Genomic DNA, 24,197 nt, shown 5'->3' with positions numbered 1-24,197 from the left:
GCCCGCCACCTCGCCTGGCTAGTTTTTTGTATTTTTTGGTAGAGACGGGGTTTCACCATGTTAGCCAGGATGCTCTCGATCTGCTGACCTCGTGATCCGCCCGTCTCGGCCTCCCAAAGTGCTGGGATTACAGGCTTGAGCCACCGTGCCCGGCCTCCTTAATTATTAAAACCAACAACTAAGTGTATTAAAGATGGACAACTCAAGGCTGTGAACTTGGAAGTTTTCTGGAGAAGGAGTTATGTAATACTCAGGCAAATGGACCTTATGTGCAGCCTGGGATTTGAGGACACTGAGGCAGCATGTGAATTGTTGGCAAATATATAACATACTTTGTTTCTCTTCATTTCTCCTTTTTGTCTGCTATACATCTCCCAAAGGTCATAAATCATACACCAACGAAGTTTCTTACATATATACACCTGCCACTGCAGTTCAGCTTTCCATTCCTATTCCTGATCTATATTCTTCCCGTTTCAGGTAACTGACGCCACACAACAAATTATGTGTCCGTTGTTTTCTCGATTTCTTTTTAACAAATGCTAAACTAAAATCATCTGCACTTTTGTAGGCATTTTAACTAAGACCAGTACATTCCAGGGCTTTAAGAAGCCACAGGAGAAATCTAGGGTCCTTTGGCTTGTTGCTTTAAGGTGAATATTGAATTTACCTAAATGTGGAAAACCACTAATCTGGATCCCTACTTCAAACTAATTTTTGCATCCTAGAAAGGCAGTATATAATGCTTAAAATGTAAAGATCAAATTAAATCAAATCATACTTGACTTGCATTCCAGCTGTGCTCTTTGACTTGTCAAAGCCTCAATTTCCTCATCTGCAAAATGGAGATGGTAGAATTTACAGTTCAGCAGGATGTTGGGAAGACGAAATGTTAAACAGTTACCTATTTTTAAAGTACTTGTGAACTGAGTTGTTGGTTTTCCAGTCATTACTGAATTTACACTGAACCTAAGATTTTATTCTGTGAGCCCCAACCAGATTTCCTAAATATCAGCTTCTCCAGAACAGTCCCAATGTCTTTAAATACCCAAAGTTTGAAATACAGATGAAACAAAGGAAAAGTTAAAAGTGTAAAAACTCTGAAAGTAGACTGCTTAGACTTAAATTCTGAATTTTCTACTTTCTAGCTTTTTAACTTAAGACTAATTACTCAAGTTTCCTGTGTCTCCAGTTTTTCCTCTGTAAAATAGGGGGTTAATATGTGCCTCTTATGGTTATTGTAATGAAGTAATATAAACAAAATACTTAATAACAGTGCCTGGCACCTAACTAAGACCTGGTATTTTATAGATGTTAAATGCTTGCAAAATCATTTAATACTTTAAAACTGCCTAGTAAAAACTTTATGTAAAACATAAGCCACCTAGGCACGCTGGTTTATTCCTGTAATCTCAGCACTTTGGGAGCCCGAGGCGGGCAGATCACTTGAGGTCAGTTCGAGACCAGCCTGGCCAACATGGTGAAACCCCATCTCTTCTAAAAATGCAAAAATTAGCTGGGCATGGTGGCGCACAACTATAATCCCAACTACTTGGGAGACTGAGGCAGGAGAATCTCTTGAACTGAGGAGGTGGACGTTGCAGTGAACCGACGTCAGTGCCACTGCACTCCAGCCTGGGCTACAGAATGAGACTGTTTCCAAAAAAAAGAAAAGAAAAACTACCTAGACTGTGATGTCACTTGATTAAAATACAGTATTAATAAAGATAGTGTCACAATTTCAAAACTAAACATGGCCAATCATGTCAAAAATGCCTGGAACTGGTTGCAAGAAAGACGGAGTAATCATGGATGGCTCATGCCAAATCAAACAGTACTAAAAACCTCAGACACTTGATGTGGCCAAATGCCTCATCTTCATAAATGAAAACAAATTTTTATCACTTATAAATAGTAAAAAGTTACCTTATTTCTTACTCTAAAATGGGAACTAGTTATTTTTCTTAGATTAGCAAATAAGGAGGTATTATAATGCCCTCATAACTCACCGGCAATCATTTATTAGTACCCCAAAATGCAACAGTTGTCTCAAAGTAAGCCTTTTTGTAAAACTCTAATACATGGAGGGGGAAAATGGCTACTCACTTCCTACATGTTTGCAGAGAAAGCTCTGGCTGACACTACTGATCTAAGCATGAGAACATGACTTAACAGTAAATTAATAAAAATTGAATGACTTATTTTTAAATCATTTTACTCTGTTTATATGTTTATACCACAGTCACATTTAAATTGGCAGAACTGCTCCCATGACAGACAAGACAGGGACCTGTCATGCAAGGAAAAGTGCAGGTTTTCACAAAGTTTGAGAAGTACCATGGTAACACAAGAATGGCGGCAGCAATTTCAGACAACAGCGCCAAGGTTTGCAAGAGGGTAGGAATGAAAGCTGCTCCACAGTAATTGGCCTAAGACCACTAATGCTTCCTAAGAGGTATTTCCTAATATGCTTGGTAAGCACAGCACGTGTAACACAGATGTAAATGGAGTAGGATAACGCTTCAGAGTAAATTCTTTAAGTTCCTGGGCAGGTTTTACAGATCTCTTTCATCCATGATAAATGGTTGCTAAATTATGATTCTGCAAAAGTAATCCCATAAACAGACATCCAGGTAAATTTTACAACCAGTGAAATTCTTAGGCCAAAAAATAAATAGCCAGACAAATCAAACCTACACACTATGAATTAAAATGAAGCCAATGTTAGGGTTTCTAAAAGAACCAGAACAGGAAAGATTATTCAAACAGAAGATCCTCATCCTTCTCTTCAGCTAGAAGATTAGCAGGTTCCAACACCTCTCCAGCTGCTCTCCTTTGTTCCAAATCCTTCTCAGATTTTTCCTTTAGAATCTTTTTCTTCTCCTGTATTTTCTTTAACCTATAAAATACAGATGGGGGTGCATTTTTTAAACACTGTTTCAATATTAAGTAGATTTGATTTCTTTTAGTTTTGTAACAAGGATAATAAACACCTATACCTAGAAAAAAAACTTCGTACTTTTACTAATTTCATTTTCAGTAATTTATTTATAATCCTTTTTTAAAAATACATAATTTTAAGCTAATAACTGGTTTAACCTGAGATAGAAGCTTTTTTTTTTTTTTTGAGATGCAGTCTCACTCTGTCGCCCAGGGGGATAATCTTGGCTCACTGCAACCTCCACCTCTGGGTTCAAGCAATTCCTTGCCTCAGCCTCCCAAGTAGCTGGGATTACAGGTGCATGCCACCACGCCTGGATAATTTTTTTTTATTTTTAGTAGAGACGGGGGGGGGTTTCACCATCTTGGCCAGGCTGGTCTTGAACTCCTGACCTTGTGATCCACCCGCCTCGGCCTCCCAAAGTGCTGGGATTACATGCATGAGCCACCGAGCCTGGCCTAGAAGCCTTTAGTAAGTTAAATTTTGAAATCCATTCTCTAATGGAACAGATTTTGAGCATTCAGGCATTTTTTTAAATTTTGGCTCAACACAACCCTGAGTATCATGGAAGGACAGAAACTAACCTTTGATAATTAAGATTATAAACCATAATTAGATGGTAACTCCAGATCTAAGACCTCCCATGTCTTTCCTAAATACTCCTGCCTTCACCTACCTCCCATTTCTCTGAACTGAGTATACAGACCCCTGTATACCACCAGTTTAGTATTTATCCCTGTTGACTCTAAATGTTCATAATCAATTCATGGACATGCATAATTTCTCCCCAAGTGCTGTGCTAATTCTCTAATGGCGTGATTTATATACTATTTGGTAATGCCTCCAAGGTGCTTTATACCTTCTCCTTAACATATTCAACATGAAATACATATTTGTTGAATAACAGCTTAATTCTAGTTTCTTCTCTCAGTTTTTATGTAGGAGACACCCAATCTAAATCATCATTTCATTTTAAAGAATAATCAAGAGCCAGGCATAGTGGCTCATGCCTGTAATCCTAGTACTTTGGGAGGCTGAGGCGGGTGGACTGCTTGAGGCCAGGAGTTTTGAGACCAGCCTGGCCAACATGGTGAAACCCCATCTCTACTAAAAGTACAAAAAAATTATCCAGGCATGGTGGCACATGAGCCGAGATCACCATTGCACTCCAGCCTGGGTGACAGAGCCAGACTCTGTCTCACACATACAAAAAAAATAATTAAAAAAAGAATAATTGAGTCTTGGCTGGTCCGAAGGTAGTGAGTTATCTCTATTATTCACAATCAGTTACAGATCAAACTCCTTGTTCTACTCTTTCCCCACTTTTCACTACTGCATTTGACTATCTTAAAACGTATATATTTTTAAAAATTAAGTCTAAATAGTTTCTCTGAAAGGCCTAAGTTTTTGGAAATGCCATGTTATAGGTACATGAGAAATTTGACAGATTTGCTTCCACAACTTTTGGTAGTATTTTGTGCTTATTTATCAAAATAAAACACAAGCTGTGCTAATTCTAAAGAACATAAACCAACAAGTCATTCAGCAAATAGAGCCTTTGGAATATGGAAAACAAAAATTGATCAATAACTGTCAATTTCAACAAACCTATAGAACTCTTCTCGCTCTCTCTCATCCAGCTCTGTGATGATATAAGCAAGAGTACGTTCAATCCGGGGAATGATGACTAGAGTTAAAAAAAATAATAATATGTGTGAGAACTTCAAACCCCTTTTTTCAAATTATCAGTGCTCATTTGTATAACCAGTTATTTTTTCCTAATTGTAAAATTAATGTGCATTTAATGCAGAGAACTTGGAAAATAAAAACACAAAGAAAAAAATAAAATGGAGTATAATCCGAATATCCAAAAGAGTAACTACTGTAAACATGTTGGTGTATACCCTTCTAGTATCTTTTCTATGCACAGATAACCTATGGGACCATAACAAATATAACACTGAATGTGCTGAATTCTATGAATATATAACATTGAAGCACAGATGTTATTTTAAATATAGTAGCAATCAACTGTTAAAAAATTGAGCAGAGAGAATGCTCGATTTTGAGTTTATGTCATTAGGTTTGACTTTACACAGAGTTTACCTATTCTGCTTCTAGAATGTGAACTCTCAGGATGAGAACTACAAATTATCCTTTTTTTTTTTTTTTTTGGGGGTTCTACTTTCATGTACAAGGTCTGGCACTAGCAAGCAGTCAAAAAAGTTTTTTTGAAAATGAGATAACTTTCTCACTAACATTAATACAGCCCCAAGCAAAGGAATTTCTTTACTTCAAATTTTGCTTTCTTATCTAAAATTGAGTGTTTCTTTAATAAAAACTAAGTTTATTGAGCAAAAAGCACTGTCAACACTAAGCAGTCATATTTTTTAAATAGTAAAAAAAAAGAGATGGAAAATAAGTGCATCAAATAGGAAAAATTTTTTAGAAATCAAGGAGAATGGCTTATAGTGATTTAAAGTTAAATATTTAATGTACTCAAAAAGTTACATCACTCAACCATTAGAAGTAAAGAAAACACTAAGGATCTTGGGAAATATTCCTACCCTTAAATAACGGCATGAATAACTGGAAATGAAGAAAACATTCCATAATTTTTAAGTCACCACTTTCCTATGTGTGTAACTCCCGCAGATCATACAAGTACTTCTATACAAGTACTTCCATCAGAACACTTACTTCATAACACTTTTTTGTACTATGGACACACTTCTGTCTTTGCCCTGCGGGCAGCGGCAGCATCTTACTCACCTTTCAGTCTTCAGGACAGTGCCTGAATCCTAGCGGTTTCACGACAAGTGGGGGGTATGGACAAGTGACAAAGCACCTCAGAGTACCTATACTCACCATGTTCAATGGCATTTACACGCCTGTTGGTTATCTTAATAGCTTCATCCAAAGTAACAAAAGAAGTCTAAAGTAAGAACAAATTAATAATGTAAGCACAAAGTCTTCCCAATCATTCCCTGATCACTTGACTCCACTAAGACTGCACTTGTAGAAAACACTTGAGAACCAAGACAACTTCTTTTCAGCATGCTTAAAAAACAAAATTCTTAGGCTGGGCGCTTGGCTCACACCTATGACCCCAACACTTTGGGAGGCTGAGGTGGGAGAATCACTTGAAGCTGGGAGTTCAAGACCAGCCTGGGCAACGCAATGAGACCTTGCCTCTACAAGAAATAAATTTTAAAAATTAGCTGGGTGTAGTAGCATGCACCTGCCCAGCTACTTGGTAGTCTGCAGTGGGAGGATCGTTTGAGGCTGCAGTGAGCTATGACTGCCACTGTACTCCAGCTTGGGTGACACATTAAGACCCTGTCTCTTCACAACAAAACAAAAAATTCTTGTGAGATTTCCAAAGGGCTAATGCTATTTCCATGCTATTGATAACCTACATGCCACATTTGGTAGGTTTCCAAATTAACCTGCCTGGGCAGGTTGAAAGATCTCATGATTCATGGTTTATATCCTGTCCCTGAGTAAGGAAATCTTGTTTCTCAGACTGTTGACATACTGATTAATATGCAACCTACTGACGCTGAAAATGACACTGATTTATTTCTGAATCATGAAGTTTTACTTCATGATTTACTTGCATGTAGAACATTTTAGCTTGTATTTGCAATCTGTAGCCAATAATTGTGACCTCTGTATTGTCCTCTCCAATGAAAAGGACAACTCGGGTATGAGTCGTCCTCCCTTCTCCTAAACTTTCCCATAAAAGCCTTCCAACTTGTAGCAGACTCTAGAACACACACAACTTTGTTGGTGTCTTTCCGGGTCAGTCCTCACATTTGGCTTTCAATAAACCTTTATCAAATCATTTCTGCTTCAACAGGCTTTACTTGAATTGACACTATTATAATTTGTTTACTACCATCTCACCTAAATAACATAAAAATGACAAGAAAGAATCAAGCATTAATAACCTAGATATATACTAACTGGCCACACAGGGGAAAAAATGGCCTTCCATGCACAAAATGTTTATTTACATTTACATTTAAATCTAGTATCAACTTGCTGTTCTCACTTAGCAAAGAGTGAAACTGGGCTGGGTGAGGTGGCTCACACTTGTAATTCCAGCACTTTGGGAGGCTGAGATGGCAGGATTTCTTGAGGCCAGGAGTTTGAGACCAGCCTGGGCAATATAGCAAGACCTCATTTCAACTAAAAAATCCAAAAAAATTATCCAGACAAGGTGGCACAAACTTGTAGTCCCAGCTACTTGGGAGGCTGAGGTGGGAGGACTGCTTGGTCCCAGGAGATCCAGGCTACAGTTAGCCAAGATCGTAACACTGCACTCCAGCTTGGGCAACAGAGCAAGACTCTGTCTCAAAGAAAAAAACAAAAACAAAAAAAATAAGAGTGTACCATAGCACATATATTTTGTTAATAATAACAAGTAGGGCCGGGTGTGGTGGCTTATACCTATAATCCCAGGACTTTGGGAGGACGAGGCGGGCTGATTACTTGAGCCCAGGAGTTTGAGACCAGCCTGGACGACATGGTGAAACCCCATCTCTACAAAAAATACAAAAATTAGCTGAGTGTGGTGCAGCATGCCTATAGTCCCAGCTACTCAGGAGGCTGAGGTGGGCGGATCACTTAAGCCCAGGAGGTTGAGGCTACAATGAGCTGAGGCAGGAGAATAGCTTGAACCCAGGAGGCAGAGGTTTGCAGTAAGCTGAGATCGCGCCATTGCACTCCAGCCTGGGCAACAAGATTAAAACTCCATCTCAAAAAAATAATAAATAAATTTTTAAAAGTAGGAACAATGGTACAAAAGCCATCACTTCAGAAATCAAAATATTATGTTTGTTTTACATAGGATCATGGGAACAGTTGAAAGTACAAAGCACAGTTATGCTGACTCAAGACCTGACTCTCCTCCACTTGACTGTTAGAAATCAAACTACAAGAGTTCTCCAGGTCTTCTGCTACTTACCTGCAGCGAAGCTAGTTCCACCAGTAGTTCCACTGCTTTGGCATAATTCCTCTTTAATTTAGCCAACTGTTCCCCACCTCTGGCTAAACCAGTCAGTTCATAACCTGAAAGAACCAGTCAGACAACATTTGTAATTAGAGAGTAAATAATCTTCCCTATAAAATAGTAACAAATATGGAAAGACAAATTCACTAATCTTCATTGAATGTAAACATGAAGTACCTATCTCACTCCCCAAACACTATAGGAGCATGCTACTAAACAGTTTTCCACAGAATACTATTCTAAATATAACTAGAAGAGAAGCTTTTAACTAACATTCACTTCACTAGCTTGATGCCCGTTATTCCCTTTGAACATCATATTGCCTGATGCCCAGAGTACAATGACACTCTGAACAGGTGACTCTCTAGAATACTCTACTTCTTCGTATGAAACGTACTTAATATTCTATATGATTTAATTAAATATTACATGAAACAAGGAAATATGAGTGCCAAAAGAAAGAATATTGTTTGTTTATGTATTTATTAAGATGGGGTCTCACTCTGCCACCCAGGCTGGAGTGCAGTGGCGCAATCTCAGCTCACTGTAAGCTCCACTTCTCAGGCTCAAGCAATCCTTCCACCTCAGCCTCCCAAGTAGCTGGGACCACAGGCGCTTGCCACCAGGTCCAGCTAATTTTTGTAACTTTTTGGATAGAGACGGGGTTTCACCATGTTGCCCAGGCTGGTCTCAAACTCCCGGGCTAAGGCAATCCGCCTGCCTCAGCCTCCTGAAGTGCTGGGATTACAGGTGTGAGCCACTGAGCCTGGCCAAGAATATTGTTTCTATCAAAAAAGTTAATACTTTACTTTGGAAAGAAAATATGCTGTCAAATTAGGAATGGAATGAATAAGACAGTTATTTCAAAAGTGGGAGTGGGCTATAAAAATCTAGCAAGAATCCGCATTCAGGTTGCATCATAGTGTCTAAGATCTTATTTGACTTTAAAGAGACCCAAACTGGGAATTATAAGCAGTGCATTGTGGGTGTAGGATATGCAGAAAGACAACACAGAAGTCTAATCAGTGAATTCATACACAAAAGGCCTTGTATTTTTTAAATAGCAAATGATTCTACATTGATATATTTCTGATAAAATACTGAAGTATTTTAAGATATGTACAGTGTTTTATGACTTCCTAGCATAAGACTTTTTTTTTTTTGAGACAAGGTTTTGCTCTGTTGCCCAGGCTGGAGTGCAGTGGCATGATCAGAACCCACTGCAACTACCTCCCCAGTTCAAGCAGTCCTCCCTCCTCAGCCCCCAAAGTAGCTGAAACTACAGACACGTGCTACCACACCCGGCTGATTTTTTGTATTTTTTGTAGAGACGGGTATTTGCCTGCCTTAGCCTCCCAAAGTGCCAGGATTACAGGCATGAGCCATTGTGCCTGGCTTTAAGACCTTTTGATTAACTGATCAAGTATTGTCCTCACTAAATCAGATAAGAGGATTTCTAACTCAGGAACCTCTCAACATCTAGCACCATTTTCCAGAACTTAGTTCATTTAAAGAGGAAACAGGAAATCCCAGAGACACAAAGTAATATAAAAAGTTTCACACTTACTGTCAGTTCCTTCATGGTAATGTTCAAATACTGGCAAAGTAACACCTGTTAAACATAGAAGCATATATGGATTCACAAACCTTTAAGTTCTTTTTTTTGTTGTTGTTTTTGCCAAGGCTGGAGTGCAATGGTGTGATCTCGCCTCACCGCAACCTCTGCCTCCCAGGTTCAAGTAATTCTCCTGCCTCAGCCTCCTGAGTAGGTGGGATTACAGGCATGTACCACCACACCCGGCTAATTTTGTATTTTTAGTAGAGACGAGGTTTCTCCATGTTGATAAGATGGGTCTCGAACTCCTGACCTCAGGTGATCAACCTCCCAAAATGCTGGGATTACAGGCACGAGCCACTGCGCCTGGCCTAAGTTCTGTTTCTTAATCACTGTTTTCTGTGTTTCTTTTTCAGCGAACTCAAAAATCAAGAGCTTAAGTCTGGAATTGTAATTAGTTTCAATTAATGAATTTAGGAACTTGCTTTTTTTTTTTTTTTTTTTTTTTTGAGACAGAGTCTCACTCTGTCGCCCAGGCTGCAGTGCAGTGATGTGGTCTTCAGCTCACTGCAACCACCGCCTCCTGGGGTCAAGTGATTCTCCCACCTCAGCCTCCTGAGTAGCTGGGACAACAGGCACATACCATGCCCAGCTAATTTTTTTTTTTTTTTTTTTAAGACGAGTTTCGCTCTTGTTGCCTGGGCTAGAGTGCAATGGTGCAATCTCAGCTCACCACAACCTCTGCCTCCTGGGCCCAAGTGATTCGCCTGCCTCAGCCTCTCGAGTAGCTGGGATTACAGGCATGTGCTACCACATTCGGCTAATTTTGTATTTTTAGTAGAGACAGAATTTCTCCATATTAGTCAGGCTGGTCTTGAACTCCTGACCTCAGGTTATCCGCCCACCTTGGCTTCCCAAAGTGCTGGGATTACAGGTGTGAGCCACCACGCCCAGCCTAATTTTTGTATTTTTTGGTATAGATGGGGTTTCACCATGTCAGCCAGGCTGGTCTTGAACTCCTGACCTCAAGTAATCCACTTGTCTCAACTTCCCAAAGTGCTGGGATTACAGGTGTGAGCCACTATGCCCAACCTAATTTTTGTATTTTTTGGTAAAGATGGGGTTTCACCTTGGCCAGGCTGGTCTCAAACTCCTGACCTCAGGTGATCCACCCATCTCAGCCTCCCAAAGTGCTGGGATTACAGGCGTGAGCCACCACATCTAGCAGAACCTGCCTTCTTTATTTTTTATTTTTAGATAGAGTCTCACTCTGTCACCCAGGATGGAGTGCAGTGGTGTGATCTCAGCTCACTGCAACCTCTGCTTCCTGGGTTCAAGCGATTCTCCTGTCTCAGCCTCCCAAGTAGCTGGGACTACAGGTGCATGCCACCACGCCCGGCTAATTTTTGTATTATTAGTAGAGACAGGGTTTCACCATGTTAGCCAGGCTGGTCTCAAACTCCTTGACCTTATGATCCGCCCGCCTCGGCCTCCCAAAGTGCTGGGATTACAGACATGAGCCACCGTGCCTGGCTGGACCCTGCCTTCTTAAGTGTTCACTTCTATACAAAAGTCAAATTATCTTCAGTAATTAGAAACCTGGTTGTTGATGATTTTAACATGTAAAGCCAATCAACTTGTTCTAAGTAGAAGGAAGAAACTAGGACATTAAGATCTTGCTGTATAAATAGGTTAATTTTAAAATGTCACCTCTTTTCTCCCCAAAGGGTTTCTAAAAGGTTGAAACGTTACCTGCTACATTATCTTTCTTCGCTCGAATCTTCACTTGGGCTTTATTTACATTTTGGATAACTGTAGTGCTGCAGAAAAAGAGAAAGCCTTTATTTAGCAGACTCTTTAGAAATAAACCTATAGGGACCTACTGGATAGTTTTACATTAAATGAGACCAAGAGTGAGATGTCACAATTATGTTTTGGTAACTCGTTTTTCCATAAAGGGAGAAAATTCATTACTGCCAGAGGAGGGCCTCTGAAAGCAGAGAATGAACAATATTCAAAACATTAGCACTAAGAAAACAACAAAGAATGATTTTAAAGTTCATGGATTGCTTATGTTTTCGGTCAGAGGTGTGCCACATGGATATAACTGTAAGAGTTCTTCTACTAGTGTAAGATGGAGAAAACTTCTTCCTAGGTTTCCCGTTGAATTGATTAAGCTGGCGTTCAGTTCCTTTACCCTGGAAACATCCTGCATCTGGCTTTGTGTGACTTCTCAAATGTTACCAGAAAGTGCCTTCCTGGCAGGGTGCGACAGCTCACACCTGTAATCCCGGCACTCTGGGAGTCCGAGGCAGGAGGATTGTTTGAGGTCAGGAGTTCAAAACCAGCCTGGGCAATGTGGCGAAACCCAAAAATACAAAACTTAGCCAGTCTCATAACCCAGTCTCAAAACAAAACAAAAATAAATATTATAGAAAGTGTCTTTCCCATAACCACCCTAAAACACTCACATACCACTTATACACTATTGATCTCCACCCTCTGCTAGAAAATTCAATGCAAGCTGTGATCTTGCCAGCACTGGCAAAAATTAAAGCCTACCACTTCAAAGGGCCTTATTAAGGCCCAAGAGCAGTGAAAGCTCCTAGATAATAGGCATCATGTCATCAGGAAAAGACTAAAATCAGAAACCTTGAAAACAACTTCTGCCTCTGCCCCTAATTAGCCAAGTGACCTCAGGAAGGCATTTGATTAAAACTGAGAATAACAGCGCTTGCCTTACCTATCTCACAGTGTTATTTGGAAAATTACATAACATATGTAAATTGGCATAACACATTTGCAAGCCATTTTGTATGCTCTGTAAAGTATTTACTGATGTCACCAAAGCCATGAAGTTCATGCCTTTTAAATAATCCAATTCTCAAAAATTTATCCTAATAATTCAGTAGCAACAAAAATACATATGTGTAAAGATGTTCGCTGCACTTTCCCTAATATTCCAAAACCCTGAGAATTAACCCAAATATCCAGCATTAGGAGAAAAAAAAAATACATCTTGAGAAAGATCATACAGCCATGCTGAAAATAAGGAAAAATGTTTATGATACAACGTTAAATGAAAATGGACTCTAAAATATTAAATATCCTGCGCCTGCAACTATGTAAGAATGCATGTGGAGGATGACAGTGCAGTTAAGGTGATGGGGTTAAAAGAATTCTTCCTTATTATTACTATATCATTTGTCCTTGATGGTTATTTCTAAATTAAAAAATATTTTTTAAACGAAATGATGAGCCTGAAAATCACTTTGTTTTGTTTCAAAACACCCCGTTTAGTCTCCTTACCTGAAGTCACCTGCTGTGAACTTGGCTTCAGCTAGTGAAAAGGCAGCTTCTCTCATCACTTCGCCCATCAACATTTTAGTCTGGAAAAGCATAAACCAAGAGCAGATTCAATCAAGCCTTTTACAAGGAAAAATCCCATCATAATTATGTTCCTTTAATAACCATCAGTATTTTATGCTGGCTGTGCATGTAAATATTGGTTTGATAATGATAAAACAAATAGAAATTTCCAATTTTTAACAGTTTCGGTTACGATCACTAACAATATTACAAATATGAGTTTTATAATTAAAACAGAATAAATGCACTGAAAAACAGAAAACTGAATCTTTACTGAAGGACCTACTTTATTCCTGAATGGGTACATGCTGATCTACTCAAACTAATCTCTTAAATTCACTGCAGTTGTTGTCAAAATCCTAATGGTGTATTAATTTTAAAGTAATCTGGAATATTTAATGTTTGAGAATATTCAATAATGTTTCAGAAATAGAAGAAAAACTGGGTCAGCTGGGTAGGGAGTTGGCTTCCCAGATATTAAAAAGGTACAGCTACAATAAGGAAATATTAATACATCTGGTATTGGACAGTTAAGTCAATGAAATAGACTAGAGGGTTCAGAAACAACCCCAGGTCTATACAGAAATTTAGTAAAGAGACCACGCAACTGTCTACACACTTACAAAATGATAAAGCTACCTACCTCACATCATACTGCCCCCAAAATTCAGACACAATTAAGATAAAGGTTTAAAGAAAAAAACTGTGAAGTAACCAAAGAAAATGTGGCATAACATTTTTCCTAATCATTTTAGGTCTTTTCTAAGCCTTATGTGTAACTCAGAACCTATATAAAGAAAAAGACTAACAGATTTGACCAAAGGAAAAAAAAATTTAACTTTTTAAATTTTTTTTTTATTTTTTGAGACAAGGTCTCCCTTTGTTGCCTGGGCTAGAGTACAGTGGTATAATCATAGCTCACTGCAACTTCAAACTCCTAGGCTCAGGCAATCCTCTTGCCTCAGGCTCCCAAGTAGCTGGGACTACAGCTACTCTGTAGCTGTAGTCCCATGCCACCATACTCTGCTAATTTTCTTCTTCTTATTATTATTTTTTTTTTGTAGAGACAAGGTCTCACTATGTTGCCTAGGCTGGTCTCAAATTCCTGGGCTCAAACCATCCTCCCATCTCTGCCTCCCAAAGTGTTGGGATTACAGGCATGAGTCACCATACCTAGTATTAACTTTTTTTTTTTAAGTTAAAAGATAAGGCATGGAGAAAATATTTTTAACATTTTACACATTAGGCAGAATACACATAGAACCTCTACCAAAAAAAAAAAAGACATTTACCAAGAAAATCAAATTGCCAGCACGCATGAAAAGCTCCTCAACTTCACAAATAATCAGAAGTAGTACAGGGCCAGACACAGTGGCTAACGCCTATAATCCCAATGCTTTGGAAGACTGAGGTGGAAGAATCACTTGAGCCCAGGTGTTTGAGATCATCCTGCACAATAAAGCAAGACCCCATCTCCACAAAAACTAAAAAAATAAAAATAAAAACAGCACTCATATAGAAAATACTTTTGTTAAGTACATACAGGTTTAAAAATAAAACACAAAAACTGTAAACTCAGCACTTTGGAAGACCAAGATGGAAAGACTGTTGGAGCCCAGGAGTCAAAAAGACCAGCCTTGGCAACATAGTGAGACCTCGTCTCTACTAAAAATAAAAAATAAAAAAAATGAGCTGAGAATGGTAGCATGCACCTGTAATTCCAGCTACTTGAGAGGCTGAGGTGGGAAGATCACTGGAGCCCAGTTTGAGGCTGTAGAGTAAGACCCTGTCTCAAAAAAAAAAAAAAAAAAAAGAAAAGAAAAGAAAGAAAATGTCATGCCATGCAGTAGTACATGCTACAATAAAATTAAAATAAGGAATTGTGAAAGAAGCAAACATGGTGTTCACTTTAGATTGGGTGAACAGGAATAGCCTCTCTTAAGAGACTAGAAGAGCCAAAGGATCCAGTTATAAGTTCTGGGGAAACAGTATTTCAGGCAGGAAAAAGAGCTAATGAAAAGTACCTGGAGGACCTTAGGAAGAACGCTCTAAATGAGGTAAGAGAGGCAGGCAGGGGGCCAATCAGATCAAGTGGAGCTTTACATGCAACATTGAAGAGTTTGGATTTTATTAAATGAACTATTTGATATTTGACACTTGTTAAACTTATAATGATATTTTTACTTTTGAAAGAAAAAATTTAATTAAAATAACACACACAAAAAATTGCTAAGGGCCATGCTGGATTTTCCCAAAATGAATACTATTCTAAGTTCATTCTACCTCTATTATCTTCTTTAGGATCTGTCGAAATCGAAGAGTTAAGGCATCAGATTTTTTCTTCAGGAGGTTTCGACCTGTCTGTGCTCCCTTTAAACGAGCCTTCATGATGGTCTGTGCCCTATATAAACATAAACAAAGTTAAAGACATCTATTTTCATTGTTTAAAAGACAAAAACCTCCCCACCAGTTTTAAAACTATCCTTTATCCTTTGATGTGATGAGAGTGAGAATATATAGAGAATTTGTAGCTGACAGGTTTAACTGATGCTATGGCTTGAATATGTCCCCAGTCTTCATGTGTTGGAAACAATCTCCAATGCAACAATGTTGAGAGGTGGGACTGTTAAGAGATGACTGGGTCACATGGGATCTGACCTCCATGAGTGGATTAATATCATTATGGTAAGATTGGGTTCCATATTGTAGGAGTGGGTTGGTTATAAATGTGAGTTCAGCTGGGCACACCTGTAATCCCAGCTACAGGTGTAAGTGGGAGGATCCCTTGAGCCCAGGAGTCCAAGTCCAGCATGGGTAAAGATAGTAGCAAGACTTCTTTTTTTTTTTTTTGAGACTGAGTCTCACTGTGAGGCCCAGGCTGGAGCGCAATGGCACGATCTTGACTCACTGCAACCTCCACCTCCCAGGTTCAAGCGATTCTCCTGCCCTAGGCTCACAAGTAGCTGGAACTACAGGCGTGTGCCACCAAGTCCAGCTAATTTTTTTGTATTTTTAGTAGAGACAGGGTTTCACCATATTGACCAGACTGATCTCGAATTCCTGACTTTAAGTGATCTTCTCACCTCAGCCTCCCAAAGTACTGGAATTACAGGCATGAGCCACCACGCCTGGTCTGACTCCTTATTTTTTGAGACAGGGTCTTGCTCTGTCACCCAGGCTGGCTTGCAGTGGTGTGATCATAGCTCACTGCAGCCTCTAACTCCTGGTCTCATGCAATCCTCCAGCCTCAGCTTCCCAAAGTGCTGGGATTATGGGCATGAACCACTGCACCTGACCCTCTCCCTTTGGAGGAAAAAAAAAAAGGCATGTGTGACCCTTTCTTGATCTCTCTCTCACCCTCTTGCCTTCTGCCATGGGATGACACAGCAAGAAGGCCCTCACCCTTCTCAGCCTCCAGAACCATGAACCAAATAAATTTTTTTTCTTTATAAATTACCCAGTCTCAAGTATTGTTATAGCAGCAGAAAATGGACTAAGACAACTGGTTTTTCAATAATGTAAATTTCTACCATCAGTGTTCCATAAATGAAAAGTTTATTAATTTACAACAGAAACAATTTTAGAATCAATATCTGGAATATTTATTAAATCATAATAAACATTATCAGGAGCCTTATTTTATGATGCCAACATAGTTTAAATACTTATCTGATTTATAAGTTAAAATAATATCTACGTTTTAATTTCCATTGGAGGTATATTAAGGATTTAAAAATCTATCCACTAATTATATCAAAATTTTAAATGCAATTATTTTCAAGACCAACAATTCCACTTTGAGGAATTTATCCTACAAATTTATCCCCACATGTGTACAAAAACATGTGCAAGGTTTAAAAGATGGGTACTCCAGCCTTATGGTAATAGCAAAAGGGAGAAACAAGCTAAATGCTAAATACATCATAGTTCACCTACGACGGAATGATACACAGTCATTAAAAAAGATGAAGGTATATAGGCATGTGCTATCTATATAACAGTCTTATGCAAAATAAGGACAAAATGTGCTTACATAGATGCAGAGAATAGTTCTAGAAAGGATTCAGAAAAACTGGCAAGAGTTACCTTTGATAAATGGGACTGGATGAAAAATATGGATTTACGTTTTACTACTATACTCTTTTGTACCTTTTGCATTTTATTTTATTTTTATTTTATTATTATTATTATTATTTTCAGGCGGAGTTTCACTCTTGTTGCCCAGGCTGGAGGGTGCAATGGCGGGATCTCGGCTCACAGAAACCTCCACCTCCTGGGTTCAAGCAATTCTCCTGCCTCAGCATCCCGAGTAGCTGGGATTACAGGCATGTGCCACCATGCCCGGCTAATTTTGTGTTTTTAGTAGAGACGGGGTTTGTCCAAGTTGGTCAGGCTGGTCTCGAACTCCTGACCTCAGGTGATCCGCCCACCTGGGCCTCCCAAAGTGCTAGGATTACAGGTATGAGCCACTGCACCTGGCCTGCATTTTATATACCACGATAATTTACCACATTTTCTATTAAAAGTGTGGTATTAACATGTTTTGATATCATCAAGATCCTAACACCAATCATTTTATTAATTTGTAAAAGACTCTAGGTAATAAATGACATATATAAGATTCCTGAGAAGTGACAAGCTAAATTTACACTGAAGTCTCCTCACTTCCTTGTTTCAATTTTTTTCCCCATCAGAAGCCCCATTACCAAAGTGAAGCAGAAACTGACATTTCTGTTCTTGCTGCCATATGCCAGATAAAATTTAATAATGAAAAAAAGTAGAGCCCAGTTTGAGGCTGTAGAGTAAGACCCTGTCTCAAAAAAAAAAAAAGAAAGAAAGAAAAGAAATAAAATGTCAAAATGTCATGCCATGCAGTTGTACATGCTACAATAAAATTAAAATAAGGAATTGTGAGAGAAGCAAACATGGTGTTCACTTTAGATTGGGTGATCAGGAACAGCCTCTCTTAAGAGACTAGAATAGCCAAAGGAGCCAGTTATAAGTTCTGGGGAAAGAATATTTCAGGCAGGAAAAAGAGCTAATGAAAAGTACCTGGAGGACCTTAGGAAGAATGCTCTAAATAAGGTAAATGGTACAGTGGCTTATGCCTGTAATCAGCACTTTGGGAGGCTAAGGTGGGTAGATTGCTTAAGTCCAGGAGTTCAAGGCCAGCCTGGGCAACATGGTGAAACCTGTCTCTACAAAAAAAAAATACCAAAATTACCTGGGCATGGTAGGGCACACCTGCAGTCCCAGATACAAAGAAGACTGAGGTGAGAGGACTGATTGAGCCCAGGAGGTCGAGGGTGCAGTGAGCTGTGATCATGCCACTGCACTGTAGCCTGGACAACAGAGCAAGACTCGGTCTCAAAAAAACAAGTGTTTGGGTAATAAAATTCAACAACAGATTGTATAACCTAGACACAGTATAACCTAACCTAGACACAGTGATTTAAGGGGATACAATTTCATATGACTGGCGTTTTAAAATCACATAAACCAGGTGCAGTGGCTCACACCTATAATATCAACACTTTGGGAGGCCGAGGCTGGTGGATAACTTGAGGTCAGGAGTTCGAGACCAGCCTGGCCAACATAGTGAAACCCCATCTCTACCAAACAAATACAAAAATTAGCCGGGTATGGTGCCGCATCCCTGTGGTCCTGGCTACTTGGGAGTCTGAGGCACAAAAATCACTTGAACCTGGCAGGCAGAGGTTGCAGCGAGCCAAGATCAGGTCACTGCACTCCAGCCTGGGTGACAGAGTGAAATCCTGTCTCAAAACAACAACAACAACACACACACACACACACACACCATTTGGCCAAATTCTTAGATTATACCGGAATCTTCTACCATAGGGCTAAGATCACTAAGACAATTCTATAGCTGAAAGGGACTTTAGACATTAACTTAAAGATTAGAAAAATGAGGCTTAGAAAAGTAAAACAACTTTCTCAAAGTTACTCAGTGAAGAAAAGGCAGGGCAGGAACCTGAACCAGACTTTTGATTCCACTGACTTTCCCAATGCTCAAACTAAGGCTCCAACAACCTAGGTTCACTGTACCCCAACCGTGTGCCTCCCCTTAAAGACAACAATTATCACTGGCTGACTCTGCACTGACTGGCCTCACAAGAGATCTTATCAAGTGAAGCTGGTTTAGTTTCCAGCCTGAGCAGGAGCTATCCAGCCCAATGTGTGCATTTAACATACTATATTGTTGACAGTAAATACTAGAACTCGGGCTCAAAGAGCTGGATCAAATTTAAGTCAAATTGTAGTACTGCATATAGCAGTTTATAGTAAAAGGTAAACTGGTTGATAAAATTGAATTTACCATGTTAATTTTAATTTCCTCCTAAGAAATAGTATCTCTGTGAAATGGGCAATTTTAATTCCTGAAACTCTAAGGGCAGCTTGCACACTGACAGCTAATATGTAGCAGAACCTAGATTTAATGGACTTCTGTTGACTCCAAATTTTTCATGCGTCTTCCACTTCCACTCTAAAATTGTTTTGCTTTCTGTGGTACCAAAGTGGGTGAAAGTAACATTACAGAATAATACTGTTGTTGAATGGAACTGTCTGTGAAACAAGCTGCCAATGTTTTCTAGCCTATGGCTTTTAAAACTTGCTCCTTTGTTTCAGAGCTGCTCAGTCCTACTCAAAAAGTTTGACCTTTAGCTAGGATGATGACTTTTCTTCCAGCTGAATCAAAGACATCTGACTACATGACAAAAAGCCTGCTGCCAGCTATGGGGAAAATATTTAGAGAAGAGATTATTTCCTGCACCTGATTTTCCTCTAAATCAGCAAGCTGAGGGCTTTCAAATAGTAGTTTTCACCTTCATGAGCCTATTATTTTTCTTACCTAAGCCCAAAGACGTCTATTTTTGCCTCTTAGTCTCAAAGTAAAAGTTTCAAAAAGAAATAACTTTTTTAAAAACAAAAAAGTTATTCTGACTGCTGTCAAAGATAAACAGCCAGACATTCGTTAAAGCAGTGAAAACAGATTTTATTCAGTAAACCACTGATAGTAGGGGAAAGAGCTGAGCTCAATTCTCGTTTGTGCAGAGTGACTGGCCATTTTAAAAAGAAAGTAAGGGAGTGGCAGGAAGCCAGCCACAAGTAGAGTCAGAGAAGAGAAACTTAAAGGGTTGGTCAGTGTAAACGCAATGCTACCTGGCAATTAGTAAGTTACTGTTCTATCCTCCCACACAGACTGGGAGACAAAGGCCCTATCCCTCATGATGATTACATTTCAAAGAAATGGCTCTCTAAGATACCTGAAGGGACACCAGAGTTGGAAGAGATAACATATTCACAATTGTAAGCCTGTTTTTCGTAAATGCTCTAAAAAAGGAAGGACAGGGGTCTGTCAATTAGGTGTTGACTAGAACAAACAGTAAATTCTCCTCCTAGCTTTGAGCTTTTTCAGGCAGGCATTTTAATGAGGGGGGCTGGGGTCACCCTATGGGCAGGTGTTAGGCTGCTAGAAGATAAACTAATGTGGGTGTCTCTCAGTGCATAAGTTTTGACTGAGTCATCACGTGCTAGGAGTTCTGTAGTTGCCACTACCCCAGGATAGTCCTCATCTTTATTTCCCCACAACTAGCTTGCTGCCTACTTAGTGCAAACAGCTATTAGAAAGTCAATAGCTGAAGGTAAAAAATTTAAAAACTTCATTTCATTAAGAGCTAGGTAGTCACCCTGGCAGAGACAAATCTGGGCTTCAGGTTTGAATGCAACTTTTATTTTAAGCATCCTCAGATTCTCTCAGAGAAAGGGCAGAATGAGGAAAAACAACACAACACCCCCACAGAGATAGGACCACAATAAAAGGATCTAAATGTCAGGGTTAAAACTGATTTTCTGCTTCCTCACTGTAAAGAAAAAGGGAAAGCCAGGCGCGGTGGCTCCCACCTATAATCCCAGCCGCCAGGGAGGCTGAGGCGGGAGGATCGCTGGAGCCCAGGAGTTTGAGGCTGCAGTGAGCTATCATCACACCACTGCACTCCAGCCTGGGAGACAGAGCGAGACCCTGTCTCTTATTAAAACAAACAACAAACTAAATGAATAAAAATAAACAGGATGAGGAGGAGAAAGGGAGCGACTTGTTGGGCACATCTGAGAAAACGTCAAAATTTTCTTTACAAACTAGCCAAAAACCTACAGCGATATGCCACTTTCCTGACAAAGAATTCAGGACCCAAAAGAAAGGCAGCCCACAACTGAGCGTATTCCCAAGCATGAGTTCTTTCAAGAAATATTTTTTTGTGGACCTTCTATGGATTGTTAAGACACTCTTTCATCCTGGAGAGAGCCCACAGTCTAGTGGGAGAGAAAGACACATAAATATCTACTTTACAATGTGATGACTGGTATTAACACAGGTCTTAACAAGGTGCAGCGGTGAGAGAGCAAAAGCTGTGCCTCAGAAACACAGGGATATCCTCTCACAGCAGGTAACATTTAGTGGGATCTTGGAAAATGAGTAAGGGGATCCAAGATCGAATCCGAGGACTATGCTAAGGCAATTCCCACTTTGGCTTAGGGACCTCTTTTATATCCTCAGTAAACGTCCCTTCTCAGAGCATTTATTAAAACCTCCTTGGCCTTTCCAGACGAATGTCTGGCTACATAAACTGTGAGCTCTGTGAGGGCAGAGGTGGCGACAGTTCAGTGATATAAATCCACTGCCCGGCTCAGTAAGGGTATCTGAAATGGATGAATCCATTAATGAATAAAGACAGCGGACCTCCACAAAAGCCCGCCGGCCGGGCGCCTTTTCCTACCTGCTGGGATCGCTCCATCCAGCCTGATTCACTCAGAAGGAATGTGCGAAGAGGCCGTCAGGAAGCCTCGCCCTAGACTCAAGAAAAGAGCCTGGGAAAAGCTCAAGAAACAAGGACCCTCACTGTGGCCCAGGGTCTGAAGGGATCGCGCTCCGGGTTTCTAACCCTGTGAAAGCGGCTCATCCCATTCCTTTACTTACATTCGCGAGGGAAAGATTTCAATTCGGTCTTTGCCCGACATTCTGACGATAACTGTTCGGCTCAGGTCCCTGGCCGGGCAACCGAGGCTACAACAGCTCCAGAACTGGCCTCCACAGTGACTTCCTCTACGGGAGTCAGCAGGTTGTGTCACTTGACCCCTCTCGTTGCTAAGAGGCAGCAGGGACACCCATTTTCACTTCCGCTTCCGGTTGTCACAGACGAGGAAGGGGGAAGACAGAACAGAGGCGTTGCCCGGATGTCTAGGAGCGCGCACGGCGGAACCATCCGTTAATTCCGGTTCGCCTCCCAACCCCTCCCCATCCAGCTTCCCTGAGGCTGCGCAATACGCGGCACGTGCCCGGCCAAAGACTAGGCGCGAAGCGTGCACGCCTTGTCTTTCTCCACCTGTCGTCTTTGGTCACAGCGCCATCTCATGGTTAGCTGAAACTGTGAACGAGGATTCATTCTTCAGGGGCAAGAAATCAGAGTCCTATGTCTTTCTCGCGTCTTGAATGTTACTTAGCTAAAGCTAAGATAGCGAGAAACCGTACTTTTCGGGTCCTTCCATGATCTACGTTCGTCCTTGTTCTCGGAGGACCCAGACTCTATGGTTAATGATGAAGAGGGTCTTTATTCGTTCAGCGCTTGTGCAATACGAGGAGGTTCCGCATGCGCAGTCGGGTGACCGAAGCACACGCTGAGGAGGATCGGCGGCCGGTGAGGGAGAAGCAAGTGTGGTCTCTCTGATTGAAGAAGGCGGCTCTGGGCTCCACTGCGGGAATCACACACATACCTCAGGTGACTAATCCCAAGCTCGGTTTCTCCAAGAACTCACTTTGGTTTGTGTCCAGTGACATGGGTGTTCGAGAGCGGGTAGGCCCCGGGCTAAGACCTCCCTTTCCCGTCCCTGCGCGGGAAGTGGCTGGACAGCACCGCCGCCACCCGCGCTGTCGTGGGCCTCGTCGCCGGCTCCGTGTAGGTCATCCTGTGTTCCAGAGGCATCGTTGTTCCAGCAGAGGAATCTCGTGAAGGAAAGTGGGCCGAGTGGATTGTACAGCCTCTACAATATGCCGAAAGTGAGAATGCCTTGACGATGGGGCGGCTTCGGGAGAACGTTGTGACACCCTAACTCTTACCCCCAGCTCAGGACGCTGAGCAGTTTGCTTTTTCCAGGTCTGAGAATTCCATCTTTTCTTCCGCCCCAACAGTTCTACCAGAATTTTTCCCTGCTTCTCAGTGGAAACCAAACTGGACTTTTACCTGAGAAACGTGTGGGACGGGCACCGTGTTGGAAAGAGCGGGGTCCGAGTAGTTTTTCATCTGATAATTGAATGAGTCAGCCTTTGAATCAAAACTAAATGAGACTTGAGTTTATTACTGTTACTATCAGTTTGTTTTATGTTGGCGACAATGAGAATAGAACTATATTAAGCGTACGTTAGCTTAACTGTGCTAAGCATAACAAAAAGCCTAAGATAAGGAAATATTTTCGGGTTAAATACACAGTCATCCCTGGATCTCTTTATCCACAAAATTTAGGCTTTTAAAATTTTTATTAAGCAAAAAACATGGTTTTTTCGAGAAAAAGTATAGCAGAGAAGTCTATATTTTCTCTCAATTGAGTTGTTATTCAAGGAAAAATCTCTGTGTTAGTAGTTTGGGGATGACTTATACAGAACTTTACTACCTATTCTCAGTTCATCTGGTGCCAAAAGGTGTAGTTGTCTCATGCACAGTAATGTTTGTAGAGATTTGGTGATAACTTTCTTTTTCAACTATAATGATGAAATAAAAGCTTTACTTATGTAGCACTCCTATACCAAGAACTACGATTCAGAGAGCATTCCTAATACATGTTAGATCCAAATTAAAATTATCACGAGAGTTGTCCCCATCACATATATTTTGGAAAGGAATGTGAACTTCTATATCCATTATAGCAGTTTGACCATGCACTGTTTTGAGGAAGAAGTTCTACCTACCATTTGTCCTGCAAAATAACTGACTACCCAGGGTATTTGAAATTAGCCTGGAGTTTGGATGATATATTTTGAAAGGTGGCTGATACTTTTACATCAGAACACATAAGAGTATTATAGTGTGCTGTGATATTGAGGTTCTGTGGGTTAAAGACATTCTGGATTTGATGTCGATTATCTTAAGAAAGTATTATAATTTAAATTTAGTATTTCTGTTCCTCCTTTTCCTGTTCATTGCTTCGCTGTGCTCCTTTCATAGTACTTTATATTGTAATCATTTGCTTGCTAGTTTGTTTCCCACTCTATTTCACTGTGCTCCTTTCATAGTACTTTATAT

General features: G+C 40.3%; 2 protein-coding genes across 4 annotated transcripts in view; one reads left to right on the top strand and one right to left on the bottom strand.

Annotated features, from left to right (window-relative positions):
• Positions 1–2,001: 2,001 nt before the first annotated feature.
• Positions 2,002–22,488, bottom strand: ATP6V1D (ATPase, H+ transporting, lysosomal 34kDa, V1 subunit D). 2 transcript variants are annotated; one of them, XM_011949724.1, is made up of 10 exons: positions 22,287–22,488; positions 21,881–22,083; positions 15,166–15,283; positions 12,823–12,902; positions 11,266–11,333; positions 9,526–9,570; positions 7,914–8,017; positions 5,810–5,876; positions 4,550–4,628; positions 2,002–2,899 (listed from the first exon to the last, which is right to left on the bottom strand). In XM_011949724.1, exons 2-10 carry the CDS (start codon positions 21,919–21,921, stop codon positions 2,758–2,760), a joined length of 744 nt encoding a protein of 247 aa, XP_011805114.1. In that variant the 5' UTR covers positions 21,922–22,083; positions 22,287–22,488; the 3' UTR covers positions 2,002–2,757. The 2 variants fall into 2 exon arrangements, with proteins under 2 accessions (XP_011805114.1, XP_011805113.1); XM_011949723.1 differs by lacking the exon at positions 22,287–22,488 and having other exon boundaries at positions 21,881–22,226.
• A 51-nt stretch (positions 22,489–22,539) lies between these two features.
• The window catches only part of EIF2S1 (eukaryotic translation initiation factor 2, subunit 1 alpha, 35kDa), a 38,929-nt gene continuing 37,271 nt past the window's right edge, over positions 22,540–24,197 (top strand). The window contains exon 1 of one of the 2 annotated variants that reach the window (XM_011949725.1): positions 22,540–22,679. The gene's annotated coding sequence lies outside the window, so the exon portion shown is untranslated. Of the gene's footprint in view, positions 22,680–22,778; positions 22,958–24,197 lie in introns of those variants that run through there. The other variant, XM_011949726.1, reaches the window with a different exon arrangement.

This window comes from Colobus angolensis, unplaced genomic scaffold (genome assembly GCF_000951035.1).
Source record: "Colobus angolensis palliatus isolate OR3802 unplaced genomic scaffold, Cang.pa_1.0 Scaffold3, whole genome shotgun sequence".
NCBI classification, from domain to species: domain Eukaryota; kingdom Metazoa; phylum Chordata; class Mammalia; order Primates; family Cercopithecidae; genus Colobus; species Colobus angolensis.
Note: the sequence above shows the minus strand (reverse complement) of the source record. Positions and strands in the feature narration are given on the sequence as shown.

What these genes read in the sequence shown, in the direction of transcription:
- ATP6V1D (XM_011949724.1), bottom strand. Translation starts at nt 21,921, where the DNA reads ATGTCGGGCAAAGACCGAATTGAAATCTTTCCCTCGCGAAT. An exon ending in GAAGAAAGATAATGTAGCAG is followed by an intron (nt 9,571 to 11,265) that starts GTAACGTTTCAA and finishes TATGTTTAACAG; the next exon opens with GTGTTACTTTGCCAGTATTT. An exon ending in TTACCATGAAGGAACTGACA is followed by an intron (nt 8,018 to 9,525) that starts GTAAGTGTGAAA and finishes TGGTTCTTTCAG; the next exon opens with GTTATGAACTGACTGGTTTA.